At 38.7% G+C, this 20,421-nt stretch overlaps 1 protein-coding gene across 2 annotated transcripts in view; it reads right to left on the bottom strand.

Annotated features, from left to right (window-relative positions):
• Positions 1–19,653, bottom strand: part of SLC24A2 (solute carrier family 24 member 2) — a 284,053-nt gene extending 264,400 nt beyond the window's left edge. For both annotated transcript variants that reach the window (XM_066257341.1, XM_066257340.1), the window contains exons 1-2: positions 19,447–19,653; positions 16,190–17,270 (exon numbers count right to left, since the gene is read on the bottom strand). In XM_066257341.1, coding sequence (XP_066113438.1) covers positions 16,190–17,116 — 927 coding nt within the window. In that variant the 5' untranslated portion in view covers positions 17,117–17,270; positions 19,447–19,653. The remainder of the gene's footprint in view (positions 1–16,189; positions 17,271–19,446) is intronic.
• Positions 19,654–20,421: the final 768 nt, after the last annotated feature.

Here is a 20,421-nt window from a genome sequence, read left to right on the forward strand (position 1 = left end):
AGCAAAGGCAGTACTGAGAGGGAAGTTCATAGAACTACAGGCATACCTTAAGAAGCTAGAAAAAGCTCAGATAAACAACCTAATCCTGTATCTAAAGGAACTAGAAAAAGGACAGCAAGTAAAGCCCAGAGCTAGTAGAAGGAAGGAAATAATAAAGATCAGAGCAGAAATAAATGACATAGAGGCTAGAGAAACAATACAGAGGATAAATGAAACCAAGAGCTGGTTCTTTGAAAGGATAAACAAGATTGATGAACTTTTAACCGGACTCACCAAGAAAAAAAAGAAAGAGGACTCAAATGAATAAAATTAGAAAAGAGAGTGTAGAAATAACAACCGACAGATCAGAAATACAAAATATTGTAAGAAAATACTATGAAGAATTGTATGCTAAAAAATTAGACAATCTAGATGAAATGGACAAATTCCTTGAAACATATTATATTTTAAAAATCAATCTGGAAGAATCAGAAAATCTAAACAGACCAATTACAACAAATGAGATGGAAAAAGTTATCAAAAACCTCCAAACAATCAAAAGCCCTGGGCCAGATAACTTCACTGGTGAATTCTACCAAATATTCAAAGAAGAATTAACTCCTATCCTTCTCAAGCTATTTCAAAAAAAATCAAGAGGAAGGAAGACTTCCAAGCTCCTTTTATTAGGCAAGCATAATTCTGACTCCAAAACCAGGCAAAGTCAATACAAAGAAAGAAAATTACAGGCCGATATCCCTGATGAATTTAGATGCTAAAATCCTCAACAAAATATTAGCAAACCGAGTATGGCGTTGTTTCTTGTTGTGTGAGCATCACCCCACGCATCTAGCCAAACAATTACATTACTTTCCAGTGTTTTTTGTGCTTTTTAAAATTGGTTTTTCAAAATGTACGTAACGGGAGAGAAGATGGCAGCAGAGTAGGTGGATGCACAGACACCCAGCTCTCAACACCAAACTGGAATACAAATCAATTTAGAAAAAATCAGCATGAAAAACCAACACTGAACTGCAAGAACAGCTCTCAAAAACCAAGGAGCAAAGAGGAAGCCACAATAATCCTGGTAAGGAGTGCCTGAATCTCCTCTGCTTACAGGAAGGGAAGGAGGGGGGTGAGGCTGAGAGCCCAGAGAGGATTTCACAGAGGAAAAAGAGCAGAAACTACTGCTCACAGCCACTTACCTGGTGACCAGGGAGCAAAGTGGGTTGAAAAGACCAGCTTATCTCCCAAGTGGAAAAGACAGGGAGAGGGACAGACTGTGAGGGGCTAAGGTATGCAAGAAACAAAATAAAAAAGCTGACTCATTCGTGCTGGAGGCGGCCATAGCTGGGGGAGGGACTGAACCTTTCACAAAACAGAGCTGAAGTGCTTCCAGATCAGAGATCTCCGGACATCTATCCAGCTCCAATCAGCACAACAAGACACAGCTGAAAACAAGAAGTGGGGAGGAGGGGCAGTAACTCAGGTCTCCATGGAGATCTGAGATACACCTCCCCCTACTGAAGCTGAGAGAAAAAACCCTGCCCCCAGTGAGATTAGTTGGAGGAAGAGACCTTCAGCGTCTCAGGTTACACCCACAGCATTCCTGGATACAGTTTCAAGGAAGCCCCCTGCTGAGATCAGTTAACAAGACTATCACCTGTTAAGAAAACAAACAAATCAAGACTTCAAAGCTGCCCAAATCCGAAAGTGGATTACAAATAATAGCTGATACCAACCCACGAAGACCTAAAAATAACACAACTGAAAACTGGAGGCAGACAACACCAAGCCTAGACTCAATCAACTCTACAAATAAAAAAAAGAAGAAGAAGAAGATGAGAAAACAAAGGAGTGCAATCCAAATGAAACCACAAGAGACACTTTCGAGAGATGAACTGAGTGATATGGAAATAATCAAACTTCCAGATGCGGAGTTCAAAATAATGATTGTAAGGATGCTTAGGGATCTTAGAACAACAATGGAGGGGGAGTTTGAAAACCTAAATAAAGAAATAGCAAGTATAAAAAAGAATCAGTTGGAGACGACAAATACAATATCAGAAATAAAGACCACAATGGAAGGAATTAAAAACAGGATAGATAGAGCAGAGGATCGAATCAGCGAGTTAGAAGACAACTGGAATGAAGGCATGAAAGCAGAGAAGAAAAGAGAAAAAAGACTCAAAAAGTCAGAGGAAACTCTTAGAGAGCTCTGTGACAACATGAAGAGAAATAACATCCGCATCATAGGGGTTCCTGAAGAAGAAGAAAAAGAACAAGGGATAGAGACTTTGTTCAATCATATCATAGCTGAAAACTTCCCTAAATTAATGCAAGAGAAACTCTCACAAATCCAAGAAGCACAGAGGACTCCATTAAAGAGAAACCCAAAGAAACCTACACCAAGACACATCATAATTAAAATACCAAAGCTAAGCGATAAAGAGAAAATATTAAAAGCTGCAAGAGAAAAAAAAGTTATCACCTACAAAGGAGCCCCCATAAGGATGACATCTGACTTCTCAACAGAAACACTTGAGGCCAGAAGGGAATGGCAAGAAATATTCAAAGTAATGCAGAACAAGAACCTACAACCAAGACTACTTTATCCAGCAAGGCTATCGTTTAAAATTGAAGGAGAAATAAAAAGCTTCCCAGACAAAAAACAACTCAAGGAATTCATTACAACCAAACCAATGCTGCAGGAAATATTAAGGGGCCTGGTGTAAACAGATAAAGTGGGAAAAGAATACAGAAAAAAGAAAAAGAAAAAGGAATACACCTTTAAAGAAGAAAATGGCAATAAACAACTACATATCAATAATAACCTTAAATGTAAATGGATTAAATGATCCAATTAAAAGACATAGGGTAGCTGCGTGGATAAGAAAACAGGACCCATACATATGTTGTCTACAAGAGACACACCTTAGAACAAAAGACACACACAGATTGAAGGTAAAAGGATGGAAAAAAATGTTTCACGTAAACGGAAATGAAAAAAAAGCTGGAGTAGCAATACTTATATCAGATAAATTGGACTTTAAAACAAAGGATATAGTAAGAGATAAAGAAGGCCACTACATAATGATAAAGGGAGTAATCCAACAGGAAGATATAACTATTATAAATATCTATGCACCTAATATAGGAGCACCCAAATATATAAAACAGATTTTGATGGATTTAAAGGGCAAGATCAACAGCAATACTATAATAGTAGGGGATTTCAATACCCCACTAACATCACTAGATAGATCCTCAAGAAAGAAAATTAACAAAGAAACAGCAGACTTATTGGAAACACTAGATCAACTCGATTTAATAGATATCTTCAGAACCTTTCACCCTAAAGCAGCAGAATATACATTCTTTTCAAGTGCTCATGGTACATTCTCTAGGATAGACCACATGTTAGGGCACAAAAGTGCTCTCAACAAATTTAAGAAGACTGAAATCATATCAAGCACTTTCTCCGATCACAACGGCATGAAACTAGAAATGAATCACAGCAGAAAAGCTCAAAAATTCTCAAACACATGGAAACTAAATAGCAGGGTGTTAAATAATGCATGGATTAAGAATGAGATCAAAGAAGAAATAAAGAAATTCCTAGAAACGAATGACAATGAGCATACAACAACTCAAAATTTATGGGACACAGCAAAAGCAGTGCTGAGAGGGAAGTTCATAGTACTACACGCACACTTTCAGAAGCTAGAAAAAGCTCAAATAAACAACTTAACCCTGCATCTAAAAGAATTAGAAAAAGAACAGCAAGTAAAGCCCAAATGTAGTAGAAGGAAGGAAATAATAAAGATCAGAGCAGAAATAAATGACATAGAGGCTAAAGAAACAATACAGAGGATCAATGAAACTAGGAGCTGGTTCTTTGAAAAGGTAAACAAGATTGATGCACCTTTAAGTAGACTCACCAAGAAAAAGAGAGAGAGGACTCAAATAAATAAAATTAGAAATGAGAGAGGAGAAATAACAACTGACACAACAGAAATACAAAATATTGTAAGAAAATACTATGAAGAACTGTATGCCAAAAAACTAGACAACCTAGATGAAATGGACAAATTCCTTGAAACGTACAATCTTCCAAAAATCAATCTGGAAGAATCAGAAAACTTAAACAGACCAATTACACCAAAGGAGATCGAAACAGTTATCAAAAAACTCCCAACAAAGAAAAGTCCGGGGCCCGATGGCTTCACAACGGAATTCTACCAAATATTCAAAGAAGAACTAACTCCTATCCTTCTCAAACTATTTCAAAAAATTCATGAGGAAGGAAGACTTCCAAACTCCTTTTGTGAGGCGAGCATAATTCTGATTCCAAAACCAGGCAAAGACCACACAAAGAAAGAAAATTATAGGCCAATATCTCTGATGAATATAGATGCTAAAATCCTCAACAAAATATTAGCAAACCGGATCCAACAATATATGGAAAAAATCATACACCATGATCAAGTGGGATTTATTCTGGGGAGGCAAGGCTGGTACAATATTCGTAAATCAATCAATGTGATTCATCACATAAACAAAAAGAAGGAGAAAAACCATATGATAATTTCAATAGATGCAGAAAAATCCAGCACCCATTCATGATCAAAACTCTCAGCAAAGTGGGAATACAGGGAACATACCTCAACATGATAAAAGCCATCTATGAGAAACCCACAGCCAACATCATACTCAATGGGCAAAAATTAAAAGCAATAACCTTAAGATCAGGAACAAGGCAGGGGTGCCCCCTTTCACCACTCTTATTTAACATAGTCCTGGAAGTCCTAGCCACAGCAATCAGACAAGAAGAAAAAATAAAAGGCATTCAAGTTGGAAAAGAAGAAGTAAAACTATCATTATTTGCAGATGATATGATATTGTATATAGAAAACCCTAAAGTCTCAGTCAAAAAACTACTGGACCTGATAAATAAATTCAGCAAAGTGGCAGGATATAAAATCAATACTCAGAAATCAGAAGCATTTTTATACACCAACAATGAACAGTCAGAAAGAGAAATTAAGGAAACAATCCCCTTCACAATTACAACCAAAAAAATAAAGTACCTAGGAGTAAACTTAACCAAGGAGACTAAAGACTTGTACTCGGAAAATTACAAAACATTGATAAAAGAAATCAAGGAAGATACTAACAAGTGGAAGCATATACCGTGCTCATGGTTAGGAAGAATAAACATCATTAAAATGTCTATATTACCCAAAGCAATTTATAAATTCAATGCAATACCAATTAAAATACCAATGACATACTTCAAAGATATAGAACACATATTCCAAAAATTTATATGGAACCAAAAAAAGACACGAATAGCCTCAGCAATCTTAAAAAAGAAGAATAAAGTGGGAGGTATCACACTTCCTGATATCAAGTTATACTACAAAGCCATTGTACTCAAAACAGCCTGGTACTGGCATAAGAACAGGCATATAGATCAATGGAATAGAATAGAGAACCCAGAAATAAACCCACAGTTCTATGGACAACTGATATTTGACAAAGGAGGTAAGGAAATACAATGGAGTAAAGACAGCCTCTTTAACAAATGGTGTTGGGAAAATTGGACAGCTACCTGCAAAAAAATGAAACTAGATCACCAGCTTACACCACTCACAAAAATAAACTCAAAATGGATAAAAGACTTGAATGTAGGCCGTGAAACCATAAGCATCTTAGAAGAAAACATAGGCAGTAAGCTCTCCGACATCTCTCGGAGTAATATATTTGCTGATTTATCTCCACGGGGAAGTGAAATAAAAGACAGGATAAACAAATGGGACTATATCAAACTAAAAAGCTTTTGCACAGCTAAAGACAACAAGAACAGAATAAAAAGACAAACTACACAATGGGAGAACATATTTGACAATACGTCTGATAAGGGGTTATTAACCAAAATTTATAAAGAACTTGTAAAACTCAACACCAGGAAGACAAACAACCCAATCCAAAAATGGGCAAAAGAGATGAATAGACACTTCTCCAAAGAGGACATACAGATCGCCAATAGGCATATGAAAAAATGCTCAACATCACTAATCATTAGAGAAATGCAAATTAAAACCACAATGAGATATCACCTTACACCAGTCAGAATGGCGCTTATCAACAAAACAACACAGAATAAGTGCTGGCGAGGATGTGGAGAAAAAGGGACCCTCCTGCACTGCTGGTGGGAATGCAGACTGGTGCAGCCACTGTGGAAAACGGTATGGAGATTCCTCAAAAAACTGAAAATCAAACTGCCTTTTGACCCAGCTATCCCACTTTTAGGAATATACCCCAAGGACACCATAGAACGGCTCGAAAAGGAGAAATGCACCCGCATGTTTGTGGCAGCATTGTTGACAATAGCGAAGATCTGGAAACAGCCCAAGTGTCCATCAGAGGACGAGTGGATTAAAAAGCTTTGGTACATATATACTATGGAATACTACTCAGCCATAAGAAATGATGACATCGGATCATTTACAATAACATGGATGGACCTTGATAACATTATACGGAGTGAAATAAGTAAATCAGAAAAAAAAACTGAGATGAATCCATACATAGAAGGGACATAAAAATGAGACTCAGAGACATGAACAAGAATGTGATGGCAACAGGGGCGGGGGGGTTGGGGGAGGGGGGAGGGGGTGAAGAAGGAGAGAGGGGTTAGGGGAGGGGAGGGGCACAAAGAAAACCAGATAGAAGGTGACAGAAGACAATTTAACTTTGCGGGAGGGGTATATAGCACAAGCAAATGTCAAAATAATCTAGAGATATTTTCTCTCAACATATGTACCCTGATTTATCAATGTCATTGCATTAAATTTAATAAAAAAATATTAATATTAAAAAAAAAATAAAAAAAAATAAAAAAAAATATTAGCAAACCAGATCCAACAATACATGAAAAACATCATACATCATGATCAAGTGGGATTTATTCTGGAGAGGCAAGGATGGTACAATATTTGTAAATCAATCAATGTGATTCATCACATAAACCAAAGGAAAAAAACCACATGATAATTTCAATAGATGCAGAAAAAGCATTTGATAAAATCCAACACCCATTTATGATCTAAACTCTCAGTAAAGTGGGAATACAGGGAACATATTTCAACATGATAAAGGCCATCTATGACAAACCCACAGCCAACATCATACTTAATGGGCAAAAGTTAAAAGCAATCACCTTAAGATCAGGAAAAAGGCAGAGGTGCCTCCTTTCACCACTCTTATTCAACATAGTACTGGAAATCCTAGATACAGGAATCAGACAAGAAGAAGAAATAAAAAGCATCCTAATTGGAAAAGAAGAAGTAAAACTATCATTATTTGTAGATGATATGATACTGTATATAGAAACCCCTAAAGTCTCAGTCAAAAAACTACTGGACCTGATGAATGAATTCAGCAAGGTGGCAGGGTGTAAAATTAATACACAGAAATCAGAGGCATTCTTATACACCAACAACAAACAGAAAGAGAAATTAAGGAAACAATCCCCTTCACTATTGCAACAACAACAAAAAAATAAAGTACCTAGGAGTAAATTTAACTAACGAGATTAAAGACTTGTACCTGGAAAATTAAAAAACATTGATAAAAGAAATCAAGAAAGATATAAACAAGTGGAAGTATATACCGTGTTCATGGTTAGGAAAAATAAACATTATTAAAATGTCTATATTCCCCAAAGCAATTTATAAATTCAATGCAATACCAATTAAAATACCAATGACATACTTCAAAGATATAGAACACATATTGCAAAAATTTATATGGAACCAAAAAAGAACACGAATAGCCTCAGAAATCTTGAAAAAGAAGAATAAAATGGGAGGTATCACACTTCCTGATATCAAGTTATACTACAAGGCCATTGTACTCAAAACAGCCTGGTACTGGCATAAGAACAGGCATATAGATCAATGGAACAGAACAGAGAACCCAGAAATAAACCCACACCTTTATGGACAATTGATATTTGACAAAGGAGGTAATAGTATATAATGGAGTAAAGACAGTTTCTTTAACAAATGGTGTTGGGAAAATTGGACAGCTATCTGCAAAGAAATGAAACTACACCACCAACTTACACCATTCACAAAAATAAACTCACAATGGATAAAAGACTTAAATGTAAGTCGTGAAACCATAAGCATCTTAGAAGAAAATAAAGGCAGTAAGCTCTCTGACATCTCTCACAGTGATATGTTCGCTGATTTATCTCTATGGGCAAGGGAAATAAAAGACAGGATAAACAAATGGGACTATATCAAACTACACAATGGGAGAACATATTCGACAATATGTCTGATAAGGGGTTAATAATCAAAATTTATAAAGAACTTGTAAAACTCAACACCAGGAAGACAAACAATCCAATCAAAAATGGGCAAAAGAAATGAATAGACACTTCTCCAAAGAGGACATACAGATGGCCAATAGACAGATAAAAAAAATGTTCAACATCACTAATTATTAGAGAAATGCAAATTAAAACCACAATGAGATACCACCTCACACCAGTCAGAATGGTGCTCATTGACAAAGCAACAGGTTAGGTGCTGGCGAGGAGGTGGAGAAAGGAGAACCCTCCTGCACTGCTGGTGGGAATGCAGACTGGTACAACCACTGTGGAAAACAGTATGGAGATTCCTCAGAAAATTAATAATGGAACTGCCTTTTGACCCAGCCATCCCACTTTTAGTAATATATCCCAAAAACACCATATCACTGATTTAAAAAAAGAAGTGCACTCCCATTTTATGGTAGCATTATTCACAATAGCGAAGATCTGGAAACAGCCCAAGTGTCCATCAGTGGACGAGTAGATTAAAAAGTAGTTGTAGGCCTAACCTGTGGTGGCGCAGTCTATAAAGCTTCAACCTGGAAATGCTGAGGTTGCTGGTTCAAAACCCTGGGCTTGCCTGGTCAAGGCAAATATGGGAGTTGATGCTTCCTGCTCCTCCCCCCTTCTCTCTCTCTCTCTCTCGCTCTCTCTCTCTCTCTCTCCTCTCTATAATGAATAAATAAAATCTTTAAAAGAAAGTAGTTGGGCCCTGGCCGGTTGGCTCAGTGGTGGAGCGTCGGCCTGGCGTGCGGGGGACCCGGGTTCGATTCCCCGCCAGGGCACATAGGAGAGGCGCCCATTTGCTCCTCCACCCCCCCCTCCTTCCTCTCTGTCCCTCTCTCTTCCCCTCCCGCAGCCAGGGCTCCGTTGGAGCAGAGATGGCCCGGGCGCTGGGGATGGCTCCTTGGCCTCTGCCCCAGGTGCTAGGGTGGCTCTGGTCGCAGCGGAGCGATGCCCCAGAGGGGCAGAGCATTGCCCCCTGGTGGGCAGAGCGTCGCCCCTGGTGGGTATGCTGGGTGGATCCCGGTCGGGCGCATGCGGGAGTCTGTCTGACTGTCTCTCCCCATTTCCAGCTTCAGAAAAATACAAAAAAAATAAAAATAAAAATAAAAGTAGTTGTACATATATACAGTGGAATACTATGGGGCCGTGAAAAAGGATATATTACCTTTTGCAACAAATGGATGGACTGGAAACTATTATGTTAAGTGAAATAAGCCAGTCAGAGAATGAAAAATATCGTATGACCTCACTCATTTGAGGAATCCAAGGAACAATGTGAACTTACGAATGAAATTAAACCTGAAGGGAAGGGGGTGGGACCTTTTGGGAGGGGGGCAAGGGAGATCTTGAGGGGAATACCAGGGAGGGGGGATGCATTTGGGGTGACACTGGAATCTATTTAAACACAAATTAATTTTTTTTTAAATGATGAGTATTTAAAGGACATGAAGGATGGTTGAGATGGTATAGTTAATCAGAATTCTAGATTATAGAAGGAGTAAGAAAGAGGCAAAAGTTACTAATCCTTAAACTGAGTAAGTCTAATGAATTACAAATAGGGGATAGGCCCTGGTTGGTTGGTTCAGTGAACAGAGCATCAACCCAGTGTGTGTAAGTCCCAGGTTCAATTCCTGGTCAGGGCACACATGAAAAGTGACCATCTACTTCTCTCTTCCTATCTCTTCTCCTCTTTACTCTCTTCTTCCTGCTAAGCCTGTGGCTTGACTGGTACGACCGTGGGGCTTCTATGCTAAGGATAGCTTGATTGGCTCTAGCATGGCTCTAGGCACTGAAGATAGTTTGGTTGGTCAGAGAGACAGCCTCAAGTGCTGAGGATAGCTTGGTTGATTTGAGCATTGGTCCCAGATGAGGTGGCTGCCCAGTGAGTGTGCATAAGGGAGTCTGTCCCTCTATCTCCCCTCCTCTCATTTGAAAAAAAAATAGAAAAGAAAAAGAGAAAGGAACAAAAAAAAATAGGGGATAAATAAGTAAGAAAAATCACACCTGTCCTAGCATAAGGTAAATGATGAATACCAAAAACAAAGAAGAAACCCTAAAGCAATCAGATAAAAAACAGATTTCATACAAAGGAGCAATATTTACACTAATAGCTGTCTTTTGAATAGCAAAAATGGAAGTCAGTGGGATAGTATTTTCAAAATGGGATGAGGAAATAATTTTCTATCCATCAAAACTGTTTTTCAAGAACAAAAGTGAAATACATCCCTAAGTAATAAAAATCATGAGCATTTACCTTAACAGAGTCTTACTAGAGGAGTTTATACAAAATGTAGTCAGTAGAGGAAAATAATCATAGGGAAAGAGTCAGATATGAGAGAAAGAATGAAAGGGAAAACTAGTAAAAATGTGGATAAATCTAAAAGCATTAATGGCATAATGACAATCTCTAATTTGTAGTGTTAAAAGTGCAGATTACACCTCAATAAAGCTGTTATAAAATATCAAAGTAGAATTTAAATCATGCACTTCTCTTATACAATGGGGGGAGGGGTGGAATTAAAATGTACTAAGGTCTTAAGTTGTTTATCAGAAATGTAAAGATGTTGAGTTAAATATATACATTAAAATTTAGGGTAAATGCTATGAGAATAAAAATTGGGTATTTAAATTCCAAACTATTACTGAGGAAAACAGATTTAGAAAAATATCAATCCAAAAAAAGTTAAGAAAGAATTATGAAATGAAACAGAAAGATCAGAACAAATAGAAATTATAAAATAGCATGATAGACAAGGATTCAAATATAATAGTAATCACAGTAATGTAAATAAATTAAACATTCCAGTTAAAAGATAATGATTATCAAACTGAATTAAACAAAATGCCAATATATTCTATTTATTAGAGATTTACCTAAAACAAAGCAAGGCTGAAAGTAAAAGAATAAAAAAACTAAACCAGTCAAATCCACACTGCAGGTACTTGCCTCCTCAACAGCCAGAGAGAAGTTTAACATAGCAATCCCAATCCTTGTTAAGGTGAAAATACAAATTATCTGCTTCTAAAAAAAAATAAAATAAAATAAAAGGAAAGGAAAGGGGTTTGGGGAGGAGGAGGCAGATTAAGAGAGAGAAAGGAGGAAGAAGAGGAGGAAGAGAGGAAGGTAGGTGTGTGTGGGGGCTGGGTAATGCCTCCTCTGAACATTGCCAACAAGACTCACAAAGTTAGTTCATTTCTTGTGTATGTGTGGGGCGGGAGGGGAGCCAGAGTATCAAGAAGAACAGCCAAGGGAATCTGAACTCTGTGTATTAAAATCCACTGGGCTTTCTTGGCCTCTCAAAATGCCCCCACACCTCCCGACCCCCACACCCACCCCTTTCCTCCTGGTAACCACTTCACTTTTACCTATGTTCACTCTCTGAATCACATGCAGTAACTGAAGGGTTTGCATTTATTACAAGTAGAGGAAAACAAAACAAGGAAAATAGTGCCACTCTATTCCTAGATAAACTCAGTGCATTCACAGGCATCTAGTATGTTAAGAATTTTAATGACTAAATTTTCTTTTGAGAAGGACAGAATTTCCAAGTCTATTAAATAATACTATCCTTTTAGTTACTATAAGGATGATCTTACCTTCCTTGAAATTTGTTCAATTATTTTGCTAATTTATTTTCTAGGTTTGAAGGGGAAGCAAAGGTTGGGTTTTATAACAATATTCTGTGCCTTAAGCAAGTTTGGGTCCATACATTTGTATTTATAAAATTACTTACGGTTTATAAGAAATACTTCTCTGTGTGAGGAATCTTTATAACATTATTTCAATTCTGACTTTCCCATGAACATTAATAACAGTTTGAATGGCAAAAATTCTGCTTACAAATAACTTTTCAGGAACACAGGAACAGAATAAAGCAAGGCACACCTAAATTACTAAGTAGCTTGCTTTTCAACAACGCAGCTTTAAGCATCTTTATTTAGACCATTCCCTTCATTACAACTGGGCTGTCAGATTACAGTGCCAAGTCTAAGAAGAAGTTAAATACCATGGACAGCTGCTTTCTAGGCCAATGACAGCCTAGCACCATAACAAATCAACAGATACCTGCAGCCAGCAGGCGCACAGCAAAATGCCTCGGAAGCCTTGAAACTTCACAACTCCACATTCTTCAGGATTCAGATTTATTCCTAAGCAGCTATCGAGAGGTTTTTCGATGAGAATCTCAATCATTTATAAATAAAAATGCCCTTGACATAAATCTTTAATGGCCTACATATTTCAAGCAAAATTCTACACAGTAAAATTTTAGGACAACAAAGGCATTTGGAGGTTTCTTTGGAGTTTGTGATAATATGTGGACTGCATATATTAACTGTCTGTGAACTAGGACTTATAAATATTATAATACGACATATAGTATCTGCCTCTAAGGGAGACAATGGCCTGCTTAACTCAGTGGTTCACTGGGGTGAATTCCAACCTTCAAGGAATGTTGTAAAATGATCAAATTTGAAATAATTTATTCTGATTCTCTTTTCAATTAAGAACAGAAGGTAGAAGGACGAGTACTAACATGTATTAAACAACACACATTTGCCAAGAACTATGTTAACTGCTTAATATTCTTGATTTAATAATTTTCAAACTTTATAAAAGTAGGTATTATTATTCTCATAAGGAAGCTCAAAGAGTTTATGTGACTTCTCTGAGGTTAAAGGGCTTATTATATGCATGGGGTTAAACCCCATTTTTCACTGAGTCAAAGCCTAGGGTACCTTTACCATGTCATGACACTACACAACTTTTTAAAAAGGATAATATTATCACTAAAAGAAATAATTACAAATAAAAACACACACAGGGTAGAGCAATTAAATGAGATGATAAATTATCGCTTAACTATGAAAACAAATGTCAGTTCACATTTTTTCATGTTTCACAGTTGCCCCATGACACACATCACCAATAATGGAACCTTAAGTTTTTCACCTTGTGCCTGACCTGTGGTGGCACAGTGAATAAAGCGCCCATCTGGAATGCTGAGGTCGCCAGTTCGAAAACTTGGGCTTGCCTGGTCAAGACACATACAGGAGTTGATGTTTCCTGTTCCTCCTCCCCCTCCCTCTCTTTTTTTAAAAATGAATATATAAAATCTTTTTTTAAAGAGATTTTCAAATTATCTCCGAAGCAAGTAGTATCACAGATGTCCAGAGAAGCTGATAATTTTTTAGCAAGAACTTTTGATGATTCGTACAAGAATATCCATAATATGTTCTCTCTACTTTCTCAAACTCTTATACCCCATAATTATGCAAATAAGACAACACAGTGGCTTTGCACAAAAACACACATAGTGTTTTGCTTCCTAAATTTATGTATAGCGCATTCCTCTCTATGAAGACTCCACTGAGGGCTGCATTTTGGCTTAGGGTCTTCTTTCAGAGCATTCTGATGATGTTAGAAGCACTGACTTCTGTAGGAAAGGTGAGGTACCATCAGAATCAACTTTGCAGATCAGAGAATTATACAGCCACACTCAAGGACTCACCTGTCTTTGGGACACATTATGTTTAGTGCTTGGGAGCAAAATCTTCATAAGATTCTGAAATCAGGTGTACGTTAAAGAGTAATTGTTGAGAACAAATTTTTTTCCAGCAATAATTCAAAAAGTAATATTGACAAGGTAAGATTTCCTGAAGGAAATCATACACCATTATACACTGTTTCACCTAAAAATGTGTAACTGTATTGTAGCATTTTTGATTTACTGAACAAACATTTAAAACACTGAACAAGACATAGCTATGTTTAAAAAATTCTGTTTCCATGATATTTATAGTTCAATCTAGTTACTGACTACCGAAAGAAATAATACTAATTAAAAGGGATAAATTAAAGCTATTTTTGTTAATAGAATAATAATACATGGACACATTTGGGGGGAAATCAGAAACGGGAGTAATAGTCATTAATATAATGTTCTTACATTTTTAGTAAGTAAATATGGAACCTCCAAATTAAAATACACACACTATTAAGCATAGCACAAAATTATGAATTTGAATAACAACTATTAAGGAATGTGAGCCTAAGTTTTTGACTTTTAAAAGATCATAGAAATGACATGACAGTCACCTAATATAGTAGGTAAGAATCCTGCCAGAGCTACTTTAATGAATGGCTTCTGACTGATTAAATACTGTTTGTAAACTATATTGAAAAAGTTATTCCCAAATGCATAAAACCAGCATCTCACCCCCAATCAGAATACAAAATCCCCCTGCAATCTTAAATATACCATTGCATTGCCCTGCAAATGTCTTTTTCATAAATGTTGCCAACATAACCTTTAGCTGAGTCTGTGTCTAAGTTAATGAAATTCTACTGTGGGGTAACAGAACAAAAAAGTGTCAAGTTATCAAAAAGACATTTTACCCTTGAATGTGCACAGGATACTTAAAAGACAGCAAATCATTTTCTTGCCTCTAAAAAATATACTTTTCCCTTGTCAATCTCTCTGTACTCTAGTTGGAATAAACAGACTGTTCATGCAAACCACTCATACTAGCAATCAGGCTTGAAGGGTCTTACTTTTGGCTACAAAATTAGAGGAGGGAGAGTGGCTTCAGCGACGATCCTGCCTTATGCTCTCAAGGATATATTGATATATACTCACTTATCACATCTGAATGCTTATTTGCATGTATATTGTAAAGTGATCATTTTTACTACAGTTTCTAACAAACAACCACACACTGAGTGAAATGTTAGGAAAAACACTGTTCTCTTTTGCATGCTATAAATAGAAATATTAAAAAAATATATATGACTGGGTTTTTCTTCCCCTGCATTTTGCTTCTATTACATGGCTGCCTAAAAAAAGATGGGTAGGTCATCAAACTTGACCAATAAAGGAATTATACTAAATTAATTTTTTTCTTTTCATGATGAACAAAATATCTCACCCTTTACTCAAAATCTGTTTTTTGCATACATGAGAATTTTCCCAGATGCTACTATAAAGTCTACATATGTATTTTGGTTTTCTGTTTAAAATCACATTCAGAGACAATGTTCCAATGTTAGGATTTACATTTTTTGCAGGTCAATTTCTCCTAAGCTCTACACCAATTTGCTTACCATCTTAATGGTGGATGACCACTGTTGTCATTAAAAATCCCTCAAAGTTTACCATAAAAATATTTTGGGTCATGTCTGTCATGGAATGCAAAACAGGCCGTCAAGCTAGATATGCGGGCAGTGGGGCTTGCCAGTGACTCTGTATGGATCCTGATCAGTTCCTGGCTGAGTGATCTGAAACACGATTGTGTGGAGCAAGAACAGACATGACCCACTTGATGACCAACCAGTCCTGCTAAGCCCTAGGCTGTTGACTAGAAGGCATAGCTCTGCTGACACAAATTTTCTTTCTTAAGCATCTTTAGAGAAATACTTTGTGATCATTGTCATGTGCCAGTTTAAAATGAAATAGTCCTGCAATGCACTAAGCACACACATACTCTCTCATGAAAATTAAATTGCTCACAATTTAAAATCATTATGCCTACTTTCAGAAACTAAGAGACAAATTATTTGGTTTGCTGAGTCTGCTCTAGGATACTTATGTAACCTATATTTTAACTGTTTTACTCTGAAGCCAATAGCTTGAGAATTTAGTAAATATCCACATGAATATTCCCACATTATTTTTCTCACTGCCATGTTAGTCTGGCTATTAGAGGACTATAGAAAACAACCTACTACCCACAGCAGCCAAAACACTATCACATTAAAAAAAAATGGCAGATCTCAAAAACATAATAGTGCAGAACATTAAATAAACAACCATCAGCACCAACCTTTGCTTGGGCCTCTGGTGCTGTTGCCTTGATGACTTTATTGCGATTTATCATTTGCTTCACCCATCTTTCTACTTGGACGTTGAATTTCATGAAAACCACATAGGCAAAGTAAGCTGTTAAGAGAAGCAAGCTTTCCCACCACATGATGACATTATCCAGGAAAAATATGATAAGCATGATCAAGTCAATGATGTAGAAGGACACATCCCGAAACAGTGGCCACCATGTCAGGTTTAAGATTTCTCTAGAAAACAGAGCACACATGCCAATAACAAAGAGGATATTGAACACTGCTGAGCCCACAATTGTGCCTATGCCAACATTGCTGTGAGCAATAAACACCCCTATGAGCGATGTGAAAAGTTCTGGGGCTGAGCCCCCGGCAGCCATAAAGGTGGCTCCAGCAACATCATCAGAGATACCCAGTTTTTCAGTGATGACAGTCAAAGAAGGAACAAAGAACTCATCGCAGACAATGGCTAAGGCTATGAACATATAGATCATTCCAATGACATGGAGGACGATGGCACCTTTTCTTCTGTCCTCGAGGGAAAAGATGTCTTTTGGGTAGTCTCCTTGTTCTTGACCTGTACTATTCTCAGATTTGCCTTCCTGAGAAATGGTTGGCTGTGGAGAATCCTTATTCTTGTCATTTAAATCTAAGAGAGTTCTCTGACGGTAACCGTGTGCTACCCTAGGGCCACTCGCACCACTGGCCTCTCCTGTGCTCTGTGTCTCTGTCTCAGAAAAGGCACTGATTGAAAATGGGACTGTGCTAATGGCCACTAGGCCCATGAAAAGGCCTAAGATTCTAATTAACTTCAGTTTCTTCCTGACATTATAATGTTTCCTGCAGCCAGATGGTGCCTTATCTGAACAGCATTTCTCAAAAAAAGTGATGGTGGTGCTTTGGTGCAGATTCATCCTGGGTCCTCTGTGGCTGTGGTAGTCTTCCAGTTGTAAACTCAACCAGATGGTTCTTTCATACTTTGCCTCGCCTTATAGTTAATGGTGCTTGTGAGGCACTTCCACAGTTAGCGAATCTGATGCTTCATGGGAAATACTTCCGACATTAATGCTTAAAAAAAATAAAAATAAGGATAAGTAAATCATAAAATATATGTCTTTTTTACAAAAAGAATTTTGTACATATGATAAAGTCCTAACCTATAGTCATGTGAGTTACCGTATTTCCCCATGTATAAGACGCACCTTTTTGGAAAAATTTGGGGTCTAAAAACTTGGTACATCTTATACAGTGGTTGTGGCATTTCAAATGTCATAGATGGAACTGAGGACGAGGCAATATATGAAGACAGTGATTCATCATCAGACACAGCTGAGGACAAGCAAATGAATGGGAGTTTTGACAGTGATGAGGAGTTATATGAATTTTATGATGACTACAACGTGAGTTCAATAACTTTATGTAATACTTTTTTTTTCAAATTTCAGGCTCCAAAATTAAGGTGCGCCTTATACATGGGAACATCTTATACATGGGGAATATGATACTTAATTCCCCTGTTCCTCAGTTTCCCAATTTCAAAAATTAGGACAATTATAGCACCTACCACCAAGAACTGCTTTGAGGATGACTTAAAGCACAAGAAACACAAAGAGTAGGATGTGGCACATAGTAGGCACTAATAATAATGTATTTATATATACAAACTCAACCATTTTGGTAAATCCAATATTAGGTGCAGACTCTGTGGATGTATGTGTTAAAGTATAAAAATTTTACAGAGGAAAATCTATCACTTTATTCCACCTTATATCATGTAACAACATCCCACTGCTAAAAAGATATCACTTCTTTTAGAACTACCTATGTACTTGAAAACCAACAATTATTCACGGTTTTCTTTTGGTCCAATTATGTAGTTTCAGATTCAGATACACCTTTTTTATTTAATCTACTCTTTAGAAAGGACTGAGTGTTGGAGGAGGTAACACTCTTTTCCTGAACACATAAAGATCTCAGGATCTTATATTTCATGAAAAGCTTCTCCTGTATCGGACACAGAAAAGTAGCCCTTGAAAAATTTAAGTTTACAAAAGAATGCTCTAGTGACATGAACAAATTGTCTCCCTGAACACCTAGACATTGTTTCCAGCTAAAGCTCATTTTTAAAAAGTATCTTTAGTCATATTTTAAATAGACAACTTAGTAAATCAAATAACTCTTAACAAGTAGGCTATTTCAAGAGAGCAAATATGTACTTCATAAACAATGTGTAAGTTGCAGCAATACCTCCATACACAAAATCTGCCCCAAAGAGCCTCAACACTGACTCTCTAATATGTTAGCTATCCTAGTCTTCATTCTCTATCCCACAAAGGATATGCGTAAAATGCCCACACATCACAACTGATATTCTGAAGGTTCCTCTCTCTAACTTTCTTTAAAAACATTTGGTTGTTTTTCAATATCAAGGACTTCACTTTAGAGACATTCGCTGAGATCATCTCAGGTGTAAAATAAGCTAATTAAACGCACCAGTTAAACACTGAGATTAGCTGGAGCTCAGGTCTGCACTGCAAGAAAGAGCACAAGTCAAACCAGGCGGAGATGCTGCTTATTCCTGAGATAAGCGGAGCCGGTCACAGAGATTCTCGTCTAGCAGTCAGATGTCTACACTTAGCGCGAACGATTAAGCGACTCACGGCTCTCCCGGGATTGTCACACAGTGCTGAGCTGGGGCAACCGGCAGAGACGGACTCAACTCCCAGGGTGCATTATCGGCTCCAGCCAGAGCCGGGCTCACCCTGCAGACCCACCGCTCCGCTTCATGGGAGCGGCCTCCGCCGCTGGAGTGCATGCACCCCAGCCGCGCCCCAACTTTGCCTTGTGTGATCCCAAACTTTCCCTTATGGGTTAATAGGAAAATAAAACTAAAGGACAGACGTCCCGTTAGCGAGCCAGGAGCTGAGATGCAGCTTGGGGAGGCGCTTGGCCCGTATCTGTCGGAATCGCTGGTGGATGGGTGGGAATAAGAGCATCCCTCCGCGCGCCCCCCACCCCAGGCTGGCAGCAAGGCTCTTCGGTGGGAAAAGCCAAGACTCGGAAACCGCGCCCGGAACAGAGAGTTGGCTAACTCCTTGCAGGGCCTGGGGCACCCACGTCCACCACGGAGCCACCTGTGAAGCTGCGGCGCAGCAACGGGATGCGCGCAACCAGGATCCGGGGACAACGACTAATGCAGCCACCAAGCCTCGCAGCTGGCAGAGGTTCGGCCTCCCGCTCTTACCGGAATCGCCAAGAGGATGCGCACACGACGGGGGTCCCAAGCGCGATCCGCGCTCTGGTCCACCGCCTTCTCTGATCCTCTACCTCCCCGCTCCGAGGCCCGGGCTCCGGCTCCAGCTCGCGCTCGCCGCAGCTCTGCCGGCCGGGGCAGGGTTCAGAAGGAGACTGAGCCGGCGAGCCCCGCGCGCCGCCTCTGGTCTGCCGGCACCCTGCGGCCCCTCCCTCTCGGCTCTGCGCGGGGAGCGTGGCCACAGCGCGCTCAGCTCCCGTGCCCTGGGCTCTGCCTCTGTGCTCCACGCCTCCTGGGAGCAGAGGCGAGGCGGCCAACCGTTTCTCAGGAGAAATCTCTAGGAGATTTTTCCGCATTGGGAACGCGGGTCAGGATTTGCAGGCGGACAAGGACAGAGAGGAGAAATCGTACAGGTCGGTGTCGCACCGGATTTCCAAAGCCTGAGTGCTGTCAACTTTGGTGTCATATATGCTGTGCACCTCCTCCCCAATCATCTGCAAAAAGTGACAACAGCCACATATTTCTTCAGGTGGTGATGTAATGTGGAAAGGTGGAAAAGATGTTTAGTGAAAAGGCAGGAAGACCTACAGGGTTGTCTATTCCTGGAATCTTGGGTTTGGAAGGTTGGAACACTTAAAGATTATTTCATCCGTGATGAAAACTGAGATCCAAAGCACAGTGTCGTCTTGAGTTTAAGACAGGGTTCATATGCTGACCTCTGGATTCTCAACTCAGTGCTCTTTCCTGCCCTGTCTGGAAAGCAAGAGCTAAATGAGTCAAGCCTGTTGGAGATTAGAAGCAAGAATCTGGGCCAAAGAGTGGGAACAGATGAGACTAATCGGTTCCTGGGGGACATCTTTTACCCAACGAGTGATCATCACCAAAACTGCACGTGAGAAACCTTTGGGGCTTTCAACCAAGATTTTCCACTCTCCTTACTCCTTACCCTCCTACTGTTTTTCACTT

This window comes from Saccopteryx bilineata, chromosome 2, assembly GCF_036850765.1.
Source record: "Saccopteryx bilineata isolate mSacBil1 chromosome 2, mSacBil1_pri_phased_curated, whole genome shotgun sequence".
In the NCBI taxonomy this organism is placed as follows: Eukaryota; Metazoa; Chordata; class Mammalia; order Chiroptera; family Emballonuridae; genus Saccopteryx; species Saccopteryx bilineata.